Source organism: Eretmochelys imbricata, chromosome 27 (genome assembly GCF_965152235.1).
Source record: "Eretmochelys imbricata isolate rEreImb1 chromosome 27, rEreImb1.hap1, whole genome shotgun sequence".
Taxonomy (NCBI): Eukaryota; Metazoa; Chordata; order Testudines; family Cheloniidae; genus Eretmochelys; species Eretmochelys imbricata.
Genome location: NC_135598.1, coordinates 2,485,857 through 2,508,056, shown reverse-complemented (window position 1 = coordinate 2,508,056; position 22,200 = coordinate 2,485,857). Strand labels below are relative to the sequence as shown.

Here is a 22,200-nt window from a genome sequence, read left to right as displayed (position 1 = left end):
AAGTGGAGGAATCCAGAGTACAGCATTGAGGGGGCTTGAATAAAACACGACATCTTTAACCCAGAGGACTAGTCAGTCTACAGTCCTGGGTGACAACTCACTTGGGAGCGGACAGCTTATACTGGAACTGCCAACAGAGGACACTGTGCTGCTGGCGAAGGATCAGTGAACCCCCACAGGACGCCAGCCTACTGGTTTTAGGCTGCACATTGGGGTGTTCAGGGGCAGCCTTTCAGGAGAACATGCTGAAGGCAGAGTTGAGGGCATGTGTGCGCAAATGAATTATTTTCAGGGACTTCCTGGCATATTGAACCCAGTGCAAATCAATGTCATGTACAACGTGTGGCCTGGAAACTATACTAGAGCTTCTGGGCACCTACGTCTCACTTCCTCCAACTCAATCAACTGAGTTTAGGTGCAAAGGCCAAGACCGTTAAAAGCCAGGAACCTACAATTTGTCTCTAAATCCAAATGTAGGCACCAAAATAAGCAGCCTGACTCGTGGAGCAATGGGCACCACCAGCACCAGCTGAGAAGTGAGGGGAACCTGCAACATGGGGACATCACCACTGAAAACAGAGCCCTAATGCTCTGCCCGCAGCAGGTTAAACTGGCAGCCAAGGCATCCAGCTACCGGCCCAGAGTGCTGGCAGAGCACTGCACAGCTACAGGAGCCCAGCGGCTAGGGCAGGGGAGAAACAGGACCTACCTGTGAACTCCCCAAAGAACTTCTTGCAGACAAGCCTTAGCAGGGGTCGAATGTTTAGCTTCAGCTCCTCTTTGGTCAGGTGGATGCCCAGCTCATCCAGAGTGCGGGGGAGAGTGGTGTCCACATCACCAACCACCTGTGGGACGGCACACACCACCGCCACAGTTACTGAGAGATTCACTGCCACTGACTCCCGTGTGCAGACAACGGTACATCTGAGCCATTCAAATGGCGATGGGACAGGACATCAGTGTGAAAGGACTAGGGGGCCTGCAGGCTAACATCGGGCCTTTTACCCTGGGAGGGCTGGGTTCAGATCAGTTTAGTTCCTGCAGTGAAACTGGTTGGGTAATTTAAAGTTAGTACTTGGTGGCCACTGGGACACATCCCAGATCCAACGCACCTGGTGCAGGTCCTGCTGAGGAGAGCACCATGAACAGAGGGCGTATTTGGAACGAGGAGCAGAACAGGTGCCGGAAGAGAAGGGGCTGCCCCTCAGACACAAACATTTGTGATTGTGGAATTTTCCTAACAGGACAGCAGACAGATTTCATGTGTAGCGCCATCTAGTGTTCAGTCTTTAAACACTCAGCAACAGATACTACAGGCTTCCATCACTTGGCACTGCACTCACGTCAGAGGGAAGGGGAAAGAAAGCATGTACCTGAGCCAGGATCTTGTACAGGGGTTCTAGGACAAACTCCACAAAGCTCCGCTGGGAACTGCTGGTCGGGGCCTTTTTAGTGAACTTTCGTCTGTGCAGGAAAGCCAAGAGGAAAGATGTGACTGGAAAGTGCTCTGCCATCCAAAAGCACCACGACCTCTGTGATATGTACACTAGCCCCTGCATGCCTGGATATTCATATTTCCCCCTTCCCCCTACGCAGAGTGTAAGATCTGCTGGGCAGGGACTCTGACCTGACCTGTCCTGGGGAGCTCTGTGCACTCCTATGGAGCTATACACATTATTAAAAAAACAGACCCCAATGCACCCTCATGGGCATTTAGTAGGAATGCTAGTAGGGCATTTAGGTCCCTAGGAATTGAACCTGCAACCCCTCCAAGGTATCCACAACCACTCAGAAAAACAGGAAGTTTAGCCACATGCCATCCCGCATCCCCTTTCAAAATCCCTCTGCATAATCCCGGTGAGTTAGAGCAGGCATGTCTATGCCCCAGGGTAAGCCCAGCAATGACAACTAACCATGCGTGCAGAGGAACATGATCGCTGTGCCACCAACAGGCAGGACACCCAGCAATGTGGATTCACACTTAGTAGAGGAGAGGCTCAACTCAGCCTCTTCCAACTCCTCTTCCAACTCCTCTTCTACAGGATGGGGGCGGGGAGGGCAAGAGATGCTGCTTGCACAGTAATAAAGCTGGTGAACAAAGATAATTAAAAACACTACGTACGTCTTGGGGTTGAAGTAGATGTCACCCCAAAGCCGCTTTGCAAACTCCTGGTAATTGATGTCTCCTACAAGGGAATAAAGAAATAACCTCAGCTATCACACGATGAAATACCTCTCTCCACTGTTTTCTTTGTAAATGATCAAGGGAGTTCAGAGCTGCAGAAGGGCGCTGGCTCGACAGCTCTGAGGCTGAAATTCAGGCAGCTGCAGAGCAAGATTCCCTGACACCAATCCTCAGCACTAACTTGGAAAACCACGCAGCGGTGAGAAGGGAGTGCAGTGTCTGTGACCTGACTGCTGACTAGGGGATCAGTCAGGGCCCAAGGAGTCTGTTCAGTTCCAAGGGACACTGGAACTCTTTCCAAAAAATTATGACTGAAAAGAGCCGACCTACGGGATCCACTCGCTTCTCCAACTCACTTCTCAAGCTAAGCACTGGAGGGCAGCTGGCATAGCATGATCTCCACCTTCCACCCAGGCTCATTACAATATTTTCTGCCTACGAGTATCTCTCAGCATCCCCTCTCCCTCCCTTCCCTAGCTTTTAGATCGTGTACTAAGTCCATACATGAATATCCCTCCTCAAATGCCCAGGGAATAGGCGGGACCGTAGTTCTAGATTTCAAGTCATGCTGAGTTTACAAGTGATAAGACATCAGCACCCACTCGCACCACTTCCACTAAATGCACAGTCCATTAGCGTGCCTCACCAACTGCTGCCCACATGCTAAATTAGCCTGAGAGTCGGAAAAACCTCAGGCCGGGCACCAAAGGATGCCACAATGAAAGAGGATCTTGTTTATTCCTTCTTATGGTGCATGAGAGCGTCAGCCCCCTGATCTCTGAACAAAGGCTGCTTTTCATGCCCACCCCCAAAGTTGGGCCAGCTGCCTGGCAGCATCTCCTAGAACCCAACTTCACCACAACTGCAGCCCCGTGGGACATTCTGAACCTGGGACTTGCCAAGTTCTAGCTGGCCAGGCTAAGCACATGGCTATTCTTTTACTGCCTGCTCTTTCACACCAGGCAGATTGCCTCAGGCTGGCATCGAGGCAGCAGAGATTCAAACCACAGCCAGAACAGTTACATAAAAAAGATCCAGGGGGCAGGAAGAGGGCAAGACCCCCCGGGGCAAACTTCAGCCTGGATACAGTGGAGTCTCAACTCCAGAGAACCGGGCTTTCCTCATGGCTATGCTGAAAGATTCTTAACTCTTTCAGCTCTGAACCATTTTGTTACCCCATGCAGAGGGCAACACATATGTAACCCTTTATCTAGAACAGTGACAGTGGGTTTTCTCCATTAAAGATGTACGTACCATACAGTGGCTTCCACCCATTCCGATATTTACAAGATAAAGAATTACAAGAGAAAATATTTATCCAACAACGTTCCTCACTGGTATTCCTGTTTCCTCAACAACCAGAAAGTGGCAGGTGAGAAATACCCCAACTGGGCTCTGCAATAACTCTCAGCTCCCTAAATGTTTCTGACTGCATGTGCTAGCATATAAGTGCATACACGAGCCAGCGAAGACCTGAGCTGCTGTAAGTACTTGAAGGGGCTCCACAGACGTTAACAGGACTTGAGATGTTGATGTGTGCATGGTTTTTGGCTGAGTCTTACCAAATGTGTCTGCATAAATCTTTGCAAAGGAGCCAAGCGTGAAGCAAATGCTATACTGGGAACTGGAGAAGCAGACGTTCCCCAGAAGAGGGGAGAGGATCAGGTTCTCGTCGGTGGAATACATGCTGAAACAGAGAAAGCTTTTATGTACGGCATAACTCTATAGAGTGATGGAGATATAAACAGAGGAAGACACTGTCAATGAACCTAAACCCAGAAACAAGAGCCACTCCACTGAAGGAACTCTGCACTGCCCCCAGGGGCCTACAAGAGGGCTCCAGCACTAAGGAGCTGTGTTTTAGGGTTGGTTGGTGTACACACACACACACACACACACACACACACACACACACTTCATCTCAAGGTATTTTGCAGTTTAATTAACTATTGTTTACTCTTTTCAAAACACATGAAAGAAATGGAGAAGGAAAAAAAAAACCTTTTGGACAATTGAGGGGAAGAGACCAACAGAGGACAAACAAAGCCGGGATGGAATAAAATGAAAACGTGAATTTGCAACATGCCACCATCCCAACTGCCAGTGCTGTTCTGTAGGGCGCCTGATAAAGCAGCGGGCGGTAACACATGGTGTGTATGGACAGCAGTGAAATGCTGCCTTCCTCCCCTCTGCCCTGTTCAGGAAGGGTCCCACTGCACTAGGGGGCACAGCAGTACGCAGGGATGCTTGAGAGACAGCAGTACTTCACAGGGGATTTAGCAGATTGGGATGCCCAAGTCCCATTACCTTTTAATGGAAATTGGAAACTCAAATCCCTTGGTCAGCTTTGAAAAAATCTCACCCCAGGCTCTAAAAAAAATTATCTACAGCTTCATACCATTTTGAGGACATCCACCATGGGACAGGCTGGCCCTGCCAAAACACCAGATAATGACCAGGGCCAGGGCTCCCCCACCCCCCCCAAAAAATGTACATGCACACACTGTAGAACAGTGAAGTCCTCTCCACCAAATGTGTGTTAAGTGAACAAATCCATTCCAAGTTACGTATCTAGTGCGTGCACTTGCCATGGGTGGAGAACGGTTCCATGACATGCAACTGTAATGACATATACTTTTGATTTTAGCATGAGTGATGCTCAAACACAGACTCCAAGATGGACTCAGTGGGCCAAGGATACCATGCTCCAATGACCACCCCCCTCACAAATCTTTACCTGATCAAGCCATTGACCTCATCTACTATGTGTCGGAGTTTGTAATAGGCATCAGTGGGTGGAAGCTTCAGCTCCAGGATCAGCCGATCTATCTTATTAATGCACACGGTCACTGCCAGCCTCTCCTGCACTGCGTGCTTGATCAGCCTCTCTGTGTTCAGCATAACCTGTGGAAAACAAGGAGCATTACCAGACGAGCTAAAGCCCTTGATAACATGCTCTATGGGGCGTGACAGACAAAGCAGTGACCCTTATCCACTAGGCCAGCAGCCTGGAGAAAAGTCTAAGCTCACCCACCAGTGACCTGCTAATAAAATGAATTTTAGAAGTATGTATTTGACCCAAGAGCATTCCTTTAAGCCACCCCTTCTGACACCTCTGATATAAATAATCATCTTTATTTCAGATGTGGGGGGAAATGGAGGTACAAAGTAGTTAAGCGAGTAGTCCAAAGTCACAGTGGATCAGTGTCAGACCTGGAAATAGAACCCAGGAGCCATAACTCTCTGCTTCAATACCTAGAAAATGCTACCCATTCTAAATCAGCCTCCAAAGAGCCCCATCACTAATGCAAATGAACTCTACATAGATTGCTTCAGCTAGATTGAAGTCAGGATCAAGGAGCTCAAGAGATTCTGAAATACATCCACAGGAGGTAAAAGAGACTAACACTTACCCCCTCGGCCGCATCAATGAAAAGCACAACTCCGTCGGAAATTCGAAGACCGGCAGTAACCTCATCAGAAAAGTTCACATGGCCTTCAAAACAAAAGCAGTTAAAGCTCAGTGAGCCCAGTTCACAGAAATGACTCACTGGAGTGGGGAAAGCTGCCTGCACCTCTGATAACCTGTCATTGGTCACAAGCTTGCACTCCAGAGGGCAGGGGTGAGAAGAATGGTGTTCCTTTGCCTTCCAGAAAGCACCTCAGTTAATCTAGCCAGGGCACTGTTGCCAGCATTGTGTATAAGGACCTTCCAGACTGTCTTATGCTGATTTTTGAGACTACAGCATGCTACTAATGTTGTTTCTAATAGTCATCTGTTTGCAACTGTAACTCTATCCCCAGATCTTTGTGCAAATGCCTGTGGAAAGGTGGTAATTAAAGTAGTACTTTCAGAGAGGTGAATGAACTAAGTTAAGGAGCAGAGTTGGGCAGCAACCAGTATAATCCCTGCAAAACCCTCCTGCCTCTTCTGGTGTCTTCTGTGCTTGTCTCTCCTTGGCTTCGACTGAAAGCTCTTTGGACACAACAGGGGTGTTATTTTCTAATGCACTGTATCAGTCTCCAGTCCCAGGCTGTTTTGTAACTCCATACATAGCAAGCAGAAGTGTGGCTCTGATTAGAGCAGGAATGAATGCATTTCACTTTCTTGCCCAAATGGACAACGTGTTCAAAAGAGCTCAGTACGGCAGGCACCAAGTTCTTCTGAAAACCTAAGCATAAGTCTCACAATCGCACTTTGGAAGAATCTGGCCCAAACGTGGGTGCTGAGACTTTGAAAATCTGGCCACACATCTACTTCCCATATATTTAAGTCACCTCTGCTGATTCAGCTCATACACAAACAAGATTCATAGGTTCCAAGGCCAATAAGGGACCATTCTGATCATCTTGTCTGACCTCGAAAAAGTGAGAGAGCAATGTTCTCAGTCCTGTTAGTCATGAAGGAACTAGTCCAGCTAAGAGAGCACGAGCTGAAGCCTATGCTGCCTTAAGCATCAGAAACAAAAAACTGCCAGCTAAATTCCAGCTGCAAAATCTCTCTATAGCTGGTAGTGTCTTCAGAAGCAGAGAGCAGCCAGCTGGAAGGTCAGATCTGAAGCTCTGTTAGAGCTGAAATGGAATTACTAAGAGTAAACATGAAACCCCAGGAGGTCATCTTTGAAGGGAAACTTTTCAGAGTGTTGTTGCACTTTATAAAGTCTAAACTGAATAATTGGTCTATGAGATTTAAATAGACAGACACTGGATTTGAGAAAATGTAAACTGGTTTGGCGCAAAACTCCATTATGCCCTAGCACCAAAGCCCCCCTCAGACCCTCCTTTGTCAGACAGTGGTTTATATTTTTAATATTCCATTCATGTCTATGCACCTTCTTTCAGAAGACCTATAGGTTTTATGAACTGGGGCCCATTTGTGGAAGCCTTTACTGAAACATGCATTTCTTACTCACACCAATAGCACCACTGGCTTTACTGAGACTAACTCACAAGCAGGACTGCCAGGATTAAGCCCACAAATTGTTAGTGTCTGGATCAGCTCAACACACCTGGCGTGTCCATGATGTTGAAGAGAAATGATTTCCCCTTGGTGTCCGGTAGAACAACAGTTACCGGGGTGCTCTTGATTCCAACACCCCTCTGAAAGAAATGAAGTCAGGATTAGCAGATAAATTACAGTGCAACATGACTGAAGGAAGTGGCAGTCAACCATGGAAGGAGAATTCATCAGACAAGACACAGGAAATCACCCATCCATCCCAAGGTCCCATTCTCCTGCCATACTGGATTGGGCTGCTGATCCAGACACCCAGTAAACCTGCTCGAGCAGTAGCTAACACCCAGGTCATCTGAGGAAAGAGAAATCTCCTGAATACTGCACTCAGCTAATGGGAGAATGAATTCCTTCTGCCTCCCTTCTCGCTGCTGCCACCAGGTCATGCCCTGGCACGAACTCTGCCCATACGCAGTGTAAAGAAACAGTGAAGGGATGGAAATACAAAGTTGACAGAACAGACCCAGGCATGACTCTGCACCAACAACGTGTAATCAGTATGACCCAGTTTGTTTTTAAATATAATCAAAGACCCCAGTCTAAAGGTTGTAAGTATCAGAGGGTAGCTGTGTCAGTCTGTATCCACAAAAACAACACAGAATCCAGTGGCACCTTAAAGACTAACAGATTTATTTGGGCATAAGCCATCTGAAGAAGTGGGGTTTTTACCCACGAAAGCTAATGCCCAAATAAATCTGTTAGTCTTTAAGGTGCCACCGGACACCTTGTTGTTTCAGTCTAAAGGTTCAAATCCCAGAAAGCCCAGGATTTATGAAAAATGGAATCTGTTTATTCTGATCTCTGAGTTCACCCTCCACTGCCACAGCAGCGAATAACCCCTGCCCTGCACCTTCCCTTCACAGACCGAACCCACACGTGCCACTGGGACAGCCTCGGAAATTAAAGAGTTTAACTTTATAACCGTCATCATCATCACGGCAAATCCCCCTTGCAGATCAAGTGCCACCCGGATTCTTAAGGTGATCTGGCTGGCTGGCCAGTCTGTGTCTATCTGACCTTATTGTGCCACTGAAGCTTTTGGTTCCCAAGTGATTGCCAAATGCATAGTGGCCTTTCTTGGTACACACACTTCAGCATTTGCTGGTCTTCCATCCAAATAATACATCCATCACCAATTTTACATTTACCTCCAACATGCAGGATATTAAATAGCCCTTTCATAATACTACATTGGTCAGTTAGCCTCAGCATCAGAGAAACTCTTGGCAGTTTCAACTACAAGAACAACTGACCAGATTGCCACAGGTGGTCAGCTTCAGTATATCTTTTTTATTTAATTAAACGTGACTATTAAGGTTATATATAAGGAGGCAAGAGTAATGGAAGGAACATAAGGTTTGGTCTGCTTGTCATTGCTTGAAGCAATAAGATCCTTGGTTTACAGATCAACTGGTGTGATGAATCAAAATGAACCTTCCTCCCAACATACAGGGCAAAAGAGGTCACACTCGGAAGCATTACGAGTGAAGAATTAATTTTTTCATGACTTTCTGCAGCTTGAGCGCAGTTTGCCAGAATTAGTTGCTATCTCAAGCTATCTCAAGGTGCACTTACCTCTTGCTCCGTGAACAGTATGTCAGTGTAGCAAAGCTGCAGAAACAGACAGTTCTCAGGGTCAGATCATGAAACAAGATGTCTTTATATCAAACATTTTGAAGTCTGAACTAGGAAGTGATGGCTGTCTACATATAAACAACACAGTAAATAAATGGCAGAGCTAAGAACAGAACCCAGATGCCTGACTTCCAGTTCTCGGTTCTAACCTTTAGATTGTATTCTCCCTCATGCACAGAATCTCTCTATTTGAATGTGAGCACCCTCTGCCTTCCTGTCATCCCAAACGATCAGAACATATTGAAAAGCCACTTACATCCTGGTCGTAGCGCTTCCTGATCTCTGGGTGCGTCTGCTCTATCAGGCAATCCACAAAACAAGTCTGAAAGTATGAAAAAGGCAAGAAAAAGCAAGGTGACCGTATGGCTGATAAGCAGATATAGATAGGCCACCAAATCTTTGCTATTTTAGCCAGAGAGGTGGGAGGGAGCGGAGCTGGTGGATAATTGTATGTTACCTGAAGTGGAGTCTCTGTGATAGCAATCTCTCAAGGGACTAAAACTATCAGAGTAGTGATGAAGTAACTGACAGATCACTAATACTACTACCATTTTACTATGGGCCCACTCAGGATGGGGGCCCCACTGTTTGGGCACCAGTACAAACATAAATAGATGTAATCTGAGCCCTGAAGGGCTTCCAATCTAAAGCACACACAAGAGATGAAGGGTCAGGAACAACCCTTAACCATGGAGTGGGGATACTCAGGAAGACCAGGGCTTTAAAGAGCCCACTCCTAAGCAACGAGAGGAACTAGTGAACAGGAGCAGCTAACAGAGGAGTTTTGTGAGGGATTTTACAGGGGGCACTACATACACTTAACATTTCTTAAACTTCTTTAAACTTAAGCTACAAAACATCCCCTGATAAAAACAAAATGACAACAAAGGAACCAGTGGCAGGAGTAAAAAGAGAATGCAGGCAGAAGTCCAGCAATAGAGTGGGGGGCTACCCAGTGTATTGCACCCAATGCAGCATGTAGGCAGGTAGCATATGTGTGCATTCGGTGCAAGGAGCTCCTGGCCCTCAGAGAGCATGTATGGGTTTTGGAGGCCATAAGGTGGCTGAGCTAGAAGAGCTAAGGGAGACAGAGAGATACACAGACGAGACTTTCCAGGACACAATAGTATGATCCCACCCCCAGTCTAATAGCCTCTGTGCTGCTGAGGAGGGTGAAAGTCTCAGGGAAGGAGAACATCCAACTGGAGCAGAAGGAAACGATCCCATAGCTGGGACCCTCCTTCCAGATGATGTTGTGGTATCCTCTCGCACTGAGGATACCTCTCTGGAGGAAGGAACTCCAGTTATTAGGAAGAGACAGGTATTAGTAATGGGCAATTCGATCATTAGAAACATAGATAGCTGGGTTTGTGATGATCACCTTATTGTGCCACTGAAGCTTTCGGTTACCAAGTGATTGCCAAATGCGTAGTGGCCTTTCTTGGTACACACGCTTCAGCATTCACTGGTGCTGAGATAAAGTTTCTTGACACCTTAAATGACTGCTTCTTGGAGCAGCTAGTCCTGGAACCCACAAGAGGAGAGGCAATTCTTGATTTGGCCCTAAGTGGAGCACAGGATTTGGTCCAAGAGGTGACTATAGCTAGACTGCTTGGTAATAGTGACCATAATATAATTCAATTTAACATCTCTGTGGTGGGGAAAACACTACAGCAGCCCAGCACTGTAGCATTTAATTTCAGAAAGGGGAACTACACAAAAATGAGGAGGTTAGTTAAACAAAAATTAAAAGGTACAGCACCAAAAGTGAAATCTCTGCAAGCTGCATGGAAACTTTTTAAAGAAACCATAATAGAGGCTCAACTTAAATGTATACCTCAAATTAAAAAACATAGGAAGAGAACCAAAAAAGAGCCACCTTGGCTAAACAACAAAGTAAAAGAAGCAGTGAGGCAAAAAGGCATCCTTTAAAAAGTGGAAGTTAAATCCTAGTGAGGAAAATAGAAAGGAGCATAAACTCTGTCAAATGAAGTATAAAAATATAACTAGGAAGGCCAAATTTTTTTCTGGAAGAACAGCTAGCCAAAGACTCAGAAAGTAATAGCAAATTTTCCGTTTTTAAGTCCATCAGAAGCAAGAAGCTGCTGAACAACCAGTTGGGCCACTGGAAGATGGAGATGCTAAAGGAGCACTCAAGGACGATAAGGCCATTGCGGAGAAACTAAATGAATTCTTTGCATCAGTCTTCACAGCTGAGAACGTGAGGGAGATTCCCAAACCTGAGCCATTCTTTTTAGGTGACAAATCTGAGGAACTGTCCCCGATTGAGGTGTCATTAGAGGAGGTTTTGGAACAAACTGATAAACTAAACAGTCATAAGTCACCAGGACCAGACGGTATTCCCCCAAGAGTTCTGAAGGAACTCAAATGTGAAATTGCAGGACTAACAACTGTCGTCTGTAACTATCATTTAAATCAGCTTCTGTACCAAATGACTGAAGGATAGCTAATATGACACCAATTTTTAAAAAGGGCTCCAGAGGAGACCCCAGGAATTACAGGACCCCAGGTAAACCTGACTTCAGTACCTGGTAAACTGGTTGAAACTATAGCGAAGGACAAAATTGTCAGACACATAGATGAACACAATTTCTTGGAGAATAATCAAAATGGTTTTTGTAAAGGGCAATCATGCCTCACCAATCTACTAGAATTCTTTGAGGGGGTCAACAAGCATGTGGACAAGAGGGATCCAGTGGATATAGTGTATTTAGATTTTCAGAAAGCCTTTGACAAGGTCCCTCACCAAAGGCTCTTAAGCAAAGTAAGCAGTCATGGGATAAGAGGGAAGGTTCTCTCATGGATTGGTAACTGGTTAAAAGATAGGAAACAAAGCATAGGAATAAATGATCAGTTTTCAGAATGGAGAGAGGTAAATAGTGGTGTCCTCCTGGGGTCTGTACTGGGCCCAGTCCTATTCAACATATTTATACATGATCTGAAAAAAGGAGTAAACAGTGAGGTGGCAAAATTTGCAGATGATACAAAACTACTCAAGATAGTTAAGTCCCAGGCAGACTGCGAAGAGCTACAAAAGGATCTCACAAAACTGGGTGACTTGGCAACAAAATGGCAGATGAAATTCCATGTTGATAAATGCAACCTAATGCCCATTAGAAAACATAATCCCAACTATACATACAAAATGATGTGGGTTAAATTGGCTGTTACCACTCCAGAAAGAGATCCTGGAGTCATTGTGGATAGTTCTCTGAAAATATCCACTCAATGTGAAGTGGCAGTCAAAAAAGCGAACAGAATGTTGGGAATCATTAAGACAGGGATAGATAATAAGATAGAACGTATCACATTGCCTCTATATAAATTCATGGTACACCCACATCTTGAATACTGGGTGTAGATGTGGTCGCCTCATCTCAAAAAAGATATATTGGACTTGGAAAAGGTTCAGAAAAGGGCAACAAAAATGATTAAGGGTATGGAACGGCTGCCGTAAGAGGCAAGATTAATAAGACTGGGACTTGCCAGCTTGGAAAAGAGACAACTAAAGGGCGATATGATAGAGGTCTATAAAATCATGACTGGTGTGGAGAAAGTAAATAAGGAAGTGTTGTTTACTCCTCATAAACACAAGAACTAGGGGCCACCAAATGAAATTAACAGGCAGCAGGTTTAAAACAAACAAAAAGAAGTATTTTTTCCACACAATGCACAGTCAACCTGTGGAACTCTTTGCCAGAGGATGTTGTGAAGGCCAAGACTCTACCAGGGTTCAAAAAAGAACTAGATAAATTTATGGAGGACAGGTCCATCAATGGCTATTAGCCAGGATGGGCAGGGAAGGTGTCCCTAGCCTCTGTTTGCCAGAAGCTAGGAATGGGCGACAGGGGGTGGATCACTTGATGATTCCCTGTTCTGTTCATTTGTTCTGGGGCACCTGGCACTGGACACTGTCAGAAGACAGGACACTGGGTTAGACGGACCTTTGGTCTGACTCAGTATGGCCGTTCTGATGTTTAACAGGGAAAGAACATACAAGTAGATGAACACTGTGAAAAATGTACACAGCATGACTAGTTACATTTGGGGTTTTTTCCCTTTCTTTATTCATTGGGAGTAGAGGGGAAAATGTGGGAGTTAGTAAGAGCAAAGGAGGGAAGGAAAGAGGGACTGTCACACTCTGTCAGCTCCCTAGCCGTGAAGAGCAGGCCTGGTTTTGTAGGCATCACAGCAGAAAGCAGCCTTGACAAGGCCACGGTAAGGGTATTGCTCCCCTCTCCCCCAATTGGTTAGATCTACCTACATATTGTACTGATATATACTATCAAACACTCCCAAGCTGATGCGTACACATCACTTCTTAAAGCAGAGTTAGATAACTACACATGCATTAGCTAGAGAACACAGAACTGAACGCATAACTGGCTTCTGGCTTACTACTTTAACCACTGAGAGACTATCAACAATCGGCTTGGCCTCCTAATTAAAAAAACAGTCACTACTGTGAGCCAGTGAGCTCTTACATAGGTGCTATTAGCAAGGCATGTCCCTGCACAAGTGTGCTGTTATCCTTCAACAGCACCAGCTGATTCATTAACACAGAAGACACCCTCTGTCCTCAGCTAGGCACAGCCCTGTATTCATTCTACCTTGCCATGGTGGAGATGCCCGCACAGGGTCACATTCCGAATCAGCTCAGAGTTGTCCATCAGATCTGCCAGGAAACTAGAGGAAGGGAAGAAACAAATGACAGTTAGCTGCTTCTATTCTGCCCACAGTACGATCCCCCAGTAAGACCTGGCACTTCAGCTGCACCTTTCAACCCAGGGTCTTGAAGTGCTTTAGAACGTTCATTCTCCTAGCTCCCTGCCAGGTACGTAAACATCCTCAATTCACAGACTGGGAAGCTGACCCACAGAGATTAAGTATTGGACCAATGGTATTGATCCATTACTTGATGAAATAGTAGAACTGTCAATAACAGTGCTGAAAAGATGGAAGTGTTCAATAAATATTTCTGTTCTGTACTTTGGGAAAAACAGACGATGTATTTATATCATATGATGATGATAATACACCTTCCATTCCAACAGTAACTATGGAGGATGCTAAACAGCAGCTACTAAAGCTAGACATTTTTAATTCAGAAGGTCCAGAGAACTTGGATCCAAGAGTTTTAAAAGAGCTGGCCAAGAAGTTTGCTGGACCATTAATGTTGATTTTCAGTAACTCTTGGAACACTGGGGAAGTTCTAAAAGACTGAAAAAAAGCTACTGTTGTGCCAACATTTAAAAAGGGGATGACCCAGTTAATTATAGAGACCTGTCACCTTGACAAGATAATGGAATGGCTGATATAGGGCTCAAGAAGAATTAAAGGAGATTAAATTAATTTGATGATATTTTCCATAAATCCATGTTACTTGGCATTAATTATATTATAGTCCCTTCAACTACTGCTGGAATACTGTGTCCAGTTCTGGACAATTCAAGAAGGATGTTGATAAATTGGAGAGGGTTCAGAGAGGAGCCATGACAACGATTAAAGGATTTGACAAAATACTGTATAGTGATAGATTTGAGGAGCGAACTCTATTTAGTTTATCCAACAGAAGGTTAAGGGATAACTTGATCATAGTCTATAAAGACCTATGTGAGGAACAGAAATGTAATAACGGACTCTTTGATCGAGCAGACAGATATAACAAAATCCAATGGCTGGAAATTGAAGCTACACAAATTCAGACTAGAAATAAGGCACACATTTTTAACAGTGAGGGTAATTAACCACTGTAACAACTTTAACATAAGAACATAAAAATGGACAATGGCCCTTCTAGCCCAATATGTTGGTCTTCTGACAGTAGCTAGTGCTAGATGCTTCAGAGGGAGTAACAGATCAGGGCAATTTATTGAGTGATCCGTTCCTTGTCATTCATTCCCAGATTCTAGTAGTCAGAGGTTTAGGGACACCTGAAGCATGGCGTTGCACCCCTGCCCATTTTGGCTAATAGCCACTGATGGACCTATCCTCCAGGAACTTATCTAATCTTTTTTTAACCCAGTTATACTTTTGGCCTTCACAAAATCCCCTGGCAACAAGTTCCCCAGGTTGACTATATGTTGTGTGAAGAAGTTACTTCCTTATGTTTGTTTTAAACCTGCTGCATACTAATTTCGTAGGGTGACCCCTGGTTTGACTGTTATGTGAAGGGGTAAATAATACTCCCCTATTTACTTTCTCCACCCCAGTCATGATTTTATAGACCTCTGTCCTATCCCCCCAAGTCGTCTCTTTTCCAAGCTGAACAGTCTCAACCTTTTAATCTCTCCTCATATGGAAGCTGTTCCATCCCCCTGATCATTTTTGTTGCCCTTCTCTGTACTTTTTCAACTCTAATTTTATTTTACTTTATTTTATTTATTTATTTTTGACACTGAAGGACCAGAACTCCATGCAGTATTCAAGGTGTGGGGTACCAGGCATTTACATAGTGGCATGATGATATTTTCTATCTTCTTAATGGTTCCTAACATTCTGCTAGCTTGTCTGAGTACTGCCACACACTGAGCAGGTGTTTTCAGAGAACTATCTAAAATGACTCCAAGATCTCTTTCTTGAGTAGTAACAAATAATTTAGACCTCATCATTTTGTATGTATAGTTGGGATTACGTTTTCTAATGGGCATTAGTTTGCATTTATCAACATTGAATTTCATCTGCTATTTTGTTGCCCAGTCACCGAGTTTAATGAGATCCCTTTATAGCTCTTCACAATCTGCTTTGGATTTAACTCTCTGGAGTAGTTTAGTATCATCTGCACACTTTGCCTCCTCACTGTTTACCCATTTTTCCAGAGCAGCTAAAATTTAGTCAGGGGCATTTATAGTAGAAGTCATGGACAGGTCAGGGGCCGTGAATTTTTCTGTTTATTGCCGTGACCCATCCATGACTTTTTACTAAAAATACCCATGACTAAATCTGAGCCTTATTTATGAATATGTTGAACAGCACAGTTCCCAGTACAGATCCTTGGGGAACCCTCCTATTCACCTCCTCTATTGACACTTCAATCTGGTACAGTTCCTAAGATCTACCACCTAAAAAGAACAACTCAGGAGTTTGAATCTCCCCTCAGATCCTCTGCAGTGAAGACGGATGCAAAAAATTCATTTAGCTTCTCCACAATTGCCTTGTCTTCCTTGAGTGCTCCTTTAGCACCTCAATTGTCCAGTGGCTCCACTGATTGTTACGTTTTTGCGTCTTTTGCTAGTTACTCTTCAAATTCTTTTTTTGGCCTGCCTAATTATACTTTTACACTTGGCTTGCTAGAGTTTATGTTCCTTTCCGTTTTCCTCACTAGGATTTGACTTCCGATTTTTAAAGAATGCCTTTTGTCTCTGCCTTTTTTATTCTGTTGTTTAGCCATGGTGGCTTTTTTTGGTCTTCTGTTTTTTTCCTTTTTTTTATTTGAGGCATAGAAGCTGAAACTATATCTATTATAGGTTGCAGAGTAGCAGCCGTGTTAGTCTGTATTCGCAAAAAGAGAAGGAGTACTAGTGGCACCTTAGAGACTAACCAATTTATTTGAGCATAAGCTTTCATGAGCTACAGCTCACTTCATTGGGTGTTTTAAAAAAGTTTCCAAGTAATGTGCAGGCATTTCACTCTTGTGACCATTCCTTTTAATTTCTGTTTAATTAGCCTCCTCATGTTTGTGGAGTCCCCTTTTTTGAAGTTAAATGCTACTGTGGTGGGTTTCTTTGGTATTTTCCCCCCTACAAGGATGTTCAATTTCATTACATTATGGTCACTATTACTGAGTGGTTCAGCTATATTCACCTCTTGGACAGATCCTGTGCTCCACTTCGGACTAAATCAAAATAGCCTCTCCCCTTGAAGACTCCAGGACTAACTCCTCCAAGAAGCAGGATTAATGGCGTCTAGAAATTTTATCTCTGCATCCCGGCCTGAGATGACATGTACCCAGTCAATATGGGGATAGTCACCATCTCCATCCTGGTCATGTGGTCAGTAGTATATTCCTACAGCTGTATTATTATTCAAGCATGGAATTTCTATCCATCGAGATTCTATGGTACAGTTTGATCCATTTAAGATTTTTACTATGTTTGACTCTATGTTTTCTTTCATATATAGTGCGAGTCCCCTACCAGTGCGACCTACTTTGTTATTCCAGTATATTTTGTACCTGGTATTACCATGTCCCATTGGTTATCATTCCACCAAGCTTCTGTGATGCCTACTAAAGCAATATCCTCATTTAATACCAGGCACTCAAGTTCACCCATCTTAGTATTTAGACTTCTTGCATTTGTATACAAGCTCTTATAAAATTTGTCAATATTTAGTCGTCTGCCTTTATGTGATGTAACTGAATGGGACTCTTTCCTTTGACTGTTTCTCTTCAGTTATTTTTCAGGGGCTTTGATGGATTCTCCATCACTGGACATTTTTTAATTGAGATTGGATGTTTTTCTAAAAGATCTGCTTAATGCCTCATACTGCATTATATAGGATGTCAAAGACCACAACGGTCCTTTCTGGCCTTACAATCTACAAAGTGCCTCATACAGTCAGTAGGACAGCTGTAACTAGCACCCAGGATTCTGGACTCTCTCTGCACTTTTTCTGAGTCACTCAAGAAAATAGCTATGTTTTAAGTGAATTCAAGGTGTGGGTTTCTGACTGACAAACTCCACATTAACCGGTGAAAACTAGGGTTCTGAAGTTAGTGAAGTAACGACACTATGTGTGCTGTGCAGTGCAGTGAGTGGAATGCATTTTTAAGCTTCAGTTCCTTTTGTACCTTCTTCCTTCTCCCCTCTAGCTAGAAAAAAGGAAACCAGCTGCTCTTGCAGTTCTGCTGATGGTATCCCTATGCCAATGAAAGGCCAAACTGCTGCTGTTTTGGAAAGCTGGAAGACAAGACGTTTTCACCTCCACTCTAGAGCAGCTTTTTCCTCCGAGTGGTACATACCAATCCCTCTTACCTCCCCTCAGCCTGTGAACATGGGAAAGCAAAGGGTACACTGTATGAATGACTTGAACCAAATACGAACTTTTGAAAGAAAAAGAAAGCCACACAGTACTCACTCCATCTCATACACGGTGACAGGCAACGTCTGTTCCATCAGGGAGAATTTCTTGGTTTTCACAGGTTTAATAATAGGCTCTGGAAACAAACCAAAGAAAAATGGAAAGGTATTCCCTAGTACCCCTCAGCCCCAGCATTCTCTCTAATTTTAGAAATTAACTGTAATAAATAGTAGACAAAACTTTAAGCTGGCACTGTGATTTTCAAGTTGATGGCATCCCTTTAACTCTTGTACGTGCAGAGGATCAGAAACTAAACTGAAATAAGTTTTTATTTGCCATCTTTAAATTAACTCATGAACAAAATTCTTCTTTGTTAACTGTCTCAATAGAACTTCTGTTAAAACGACAAACCAAACGCTAACCAGAGAGAATTCTGAAGTGAGGAAACTAACGATACTGCCAGCAGCAAGACTTTGTTTTCCTTCTCCCTTACAAGTTTGTTTTAAGAAACCCTCCCTGATCGCACCCACGATTTACTAACCTCTCATTACTCACCAGTGAGAGGCTGTGTATCTTCCTCCTGCACTATGGTCTCTACCTCAGGCCCGTAAACCTCTTCTGCAGTCGGATAGTATTTCTTATCCTCATGCAATACCACTTCCATTCCAGGATGATCTTCATCATGATCTCCTATATCATCGTCGTCGTCATCATCATCAAGCTGAAACCAAGAACAATACTTTGCTATTCTTTAGAGCTTTCCATCCAAGGATCTCAAAGCACTATACAAACATTAAATTCCTATTTTACAGTTAGGAAACTGGAGGCAGTAAGTGGGTAGGTGATTAGCTGATGGTCACACTTCGAGTCATTGACGCAGCTGGAAAAGAATCTGGCCATCATAACTACAACTAGAATCTAGATCATATGCAACTGCAGTGCAGGTCCCAGTCTTGCTGTATCAGGCACCGATCAAAGTCAGGTCCTGAAAAACGTTCTGATGGGCTCCCCCACTTTCAGTTTGGAGGCCATTTTTCCACCTTGAATCCATTCCAGATAGCCACAATGAACAGCAGGTCATCTTTAAATCAGATACCAATGTCACACGCAAGTGATGCTTGCACAGCAAGCAATTGATACCAGTACCCTTTATCCATGTGCACAACATACCCAAGCCTGGCAGTACAAGTAGTGAGACACAGTGGACCCCTTCTGCATCAAAGTGCAGCTACCAAACCCTGTGCATTAAACCCCAAAACCCCACGTGTGTGAGTTATGATTTCACTAGTACAATAATGATTATTTTGCATATACATATAAATACTGGCACCATTAGGAGCTCTACTTCTTTAAAGGAACAATCCAGTGATTAGTTCCAATTTCTTAGATCACTAAAGATCTACCAAAGAACTCACAGTGAAAGAGCAATTTTCAGCACCATTCCTAAACATATCAGTGGCTGTTTCTGTTTTCATAAATATAAATACTACTCATATTCCTCTATTCTATGTTCTCACACCAAGCTCATCATCATAATCTCTGAACACCTTCCAGTCATGCATTAAACATGACTAATAATGTCATGTGTTGGTGTTAACATCTCTTAATGGGAGACACCGGAAAGTATGAGTAAAATAACGAGGGACTCAGTGTAAGGATCTTGTTTAAAACACAAGATATGGAGCTCCTATTTGAATGCGTACAACAGCAAGGAAACTCACTTAAAACAGAGAAAGTTTCTTATTTTTTTTCACACATTCAAGTGGAAGCTGAATTTCCTTGTCTCTTTCTGACTATCAAGAGGGCAGCTTCCTATTAGATTTTTAATTTTTATTATATTTTTAGATACTTTGTTTTTAGAAATCTACTAAATCAGAATATTTAATAGTACATCAAAGTTTTCCTTGAAAACATTAAGTAAGTTTGCTGTGGTGTGGGGTTTTGTTTTGTTTTTGAGAAAGAGAGAGAGAGAAAATCATTTTCTGGGGACAGGAGACACTGACACAGAAGGAACAGTTACTTTTCAGCTTGCACCAGAGATCGGTTGATAACTGTAGTCAGGATTAAAATTCAGGAGAAACAGGTTAGAGCAGGAGTAGGAAAACTTAAGATATGAATAACCTTCATTTCAGTTTTCAGAGTAACAGCCGTGTTAGTCTGTATTCGCAAAAAGAAAAGGAGTACTTGTGGCACCTTAGAGACTAACCAATTTATTTGAGCATAAGCTTTTGCGAGCTACAGCCCACTTCATCGGATGCAAGCTTATGCTCAAATAAATTGGTCAGTCTCTAAGGTGCCACAAGTACTCCTTTTCTTTTTGCTTCATTTCAGTATTACGTTATTCTGGTGAAAATACAAATTAAGATCTTTTTGCGCAAGTTTCACTGCACCTCATCAAGATCCTTGGTCTCTCTGCCCAGTTCATCATCATCATCATCGGAGTCGAGCTCTGGCCCGATGTAGTTCCCAAACTCATCATACAGGTCTGTGTCCATGATGCTAAGTACCAAGAGAGACAAAGCCATGTGTAACTAGAATAATCGGGGCAACTGTTTTCCTGCACCATGGATGAAGGTGCATCCCGCCCCCACCCTCCACCCTGTCATTTAAGTTTATTTATTAAACACATTTGATAACTGACTCTCTCTGCCATCACCCAGTGCTCCCCCATGACCCCCCTCTTCACCAGCACCCATCCCACATCACCCACCCTAGAGCCCCTGGTTAATCAGCAACCAGAGCCCATCCTACATTGCACCCCTGCCATGCCCACCATATCGCCCAGCATATCATCCTCCCTAGAGTCCCCTCTGCCAGCACCCAGCATCGCTGGCAAATGTCATCCTCCCCAAAGCCCCCAGCACAAGCACCCAGTGTGCCCTCAGATAACCCCTCTCTGCCAAGTCCTTCACATCACCCCCTCCAGAACCCCTTCCATCAGACCCCAGCACTCCAACACCCTTCCGAGCCCCAATCACCAGCACCCCCTACATTACCAAGCCCCAGCACACCACCCTCTCCAGAGCCCCTCTGCCAGTCCTGCACATCACCCCCTCCACATCACCTCGTCCAGAGCCCCCTGCCTTCCCCCACATCACCACAGCCCCCAACTTCCTAGCACATCACCCTCAGCAAGTCCCCCACATCCCCCCTCTCAGAACCCCCTGCGTCTCCCCACATCCCCCTCTCAGAACCCCCTGCGTCTCATCACATCCCCCAACTTCCCCCACATCACCTCGTCCAGAGCCCCCTGCATCCCCCCTCCACATCACCTCGTCCAGAGCCCCCTGCCTTCCCCCACATCACCACAGCCCCCAACTTCCCAGCACATCACCCTCAGCAAGTCCCTCACATCCCCCCTCTCAGAACCCCCTGCGTCTCCCCACATCCCCCTCTCAGAACCCCCTGCGTCTCCCCACATCCCCCAACTTCCCCCACATCACCTCGTCCAGAGCCCCCTGCATCCCCCCTCCACATCACCTCGTCCAGAGCCCCCTGCATCCCCCCTCCACATCACCTCGTCCAGAGCCCCCTGCATCCCCCCTCCACATCACCTCGTCCAGAGCCCCAGCGTCCCCCCCACACCAACGTCCCATCAGCAGCACGCAGCCCCCCATCCCCTCCCAAGAGGCGCCGTGGCCCCAGCTCAGGCCGGCCCGCACGCCTCACCCAACGCTCGCGCTCCGCGCCTTCCGTTCCGGCGGCCGCTGCCTGCGACTGTGCGACACCAGCGCGGAAGGACCCGGGGGCGAGCGGTACGACTGCCTAATGGGCCGCTTCAAACCCCGTTGCAGCCAACGCCGCGGCCGGGGCGGGGAGTTCGGAGGTGTAGGTCCAGCTGGGTCCGCGGCCCCTGGGGCCGGACCGTCTCGGCTGTGCGGTCGGTTCTGATCAGGCGTTTGGCAGGGACACCTCTAGCCGGCGGCCTCGGCCCCGCGGCGCGGCGTTGCTATGGAGACGGCAGGTGAGGCCGGGGGCGGAGCAGGGGTCCCCGGGGCTCGGTGGGCTCAGCTCCCTGGGGGCCTGGCCCCGAGCCGCGGGCGGCCCCCTGCACTGACTGGTCCCGGCGGGAACAGTCCCGCCCAGCTCTGCGCCCCCTTGGCAGGGCTAGCCCAGGGTCCCCCGCAGGCCCGGAGCGAAGCCGGGACTCGCCCCAGCGTGGCCAGGGCCCCTGCTCCCTTCGCTGGGCCGCTGTGATCCCGCGGGGGCGGGGGCCCCGTCACCGCAACCGTCCCCTGGCTGCTCCCTGGCAATCCTGGGGCGGGGGGCACCGTTGGAATCGTAGAGCCGGAGCTAATGGGGGGACTTTTTGTCCCGAGGGCCA

General features: G+C 45.5%; 1 protein-coding gene across 1 annotated transcript in view; it reads right to left on the bottom strand.

Annotated features, from left to right (window-relative positions):
• The window catches only part of EFTUD2 (elongation factor Tu GTP binding domain containing 2), a 40,832-nt gene extending 19,138 nt beyond the window's left edge, over positions 1–21,694 (bottom strand). The window contains exons 1-14 of the mRNA XM_077806129.1: positions 21,546–21,694; positions 20,267–20,375; positions 18,432–18,597; positions 17,934–18,012; positions 13,466–13,541; positions 9,091–9,156; positions 8,775–8,810; positions 7,195–7,285; positions 5,599–5,681; positions 4,923–5,089; positions 3,748–3,872; positions 2,123–2,186; positions 1,374–1,464; positions 710–845 (exon numbers count right to left, since the gene is read on the bottom strand). Coding sequence (XP_077662255.1) covers positions 710–845; positions 1,374–1,464; positions 2,123–2,186; positions 3,748–3,872; positions 4,923–5,089; positions 5,599–5,681; positions 7,195–7,285; positions 8,775–8,810; positions 9,091–9,156; positions 13,466–13,541; positions 17,934–18,012; positions 18,432–18,597; positions 20,267–20,371 — 1,285 coding nt within the window. The 5' untranslated portion in view covers positions 20,372–20,375; positions 21,546–21,694. The remainder of the gene's footprint in view (positions 1–709; positions 846–1,373; positions 1,465–2,122; positions 2,187–3,747; positions 3,873–4,922; positions 5,090–5,598; positions 5,682–7,194; positions 7,286–8,774; positions 8,811–9,090; positions 9,157–13,465; positions 13,542–17,933; positions 18,013–18,431; positions 18,598–20,266; positions 20,376–21,545) is intronic.
• Positions 21,695–22,200: the final 506 nt, after the last annotated feature.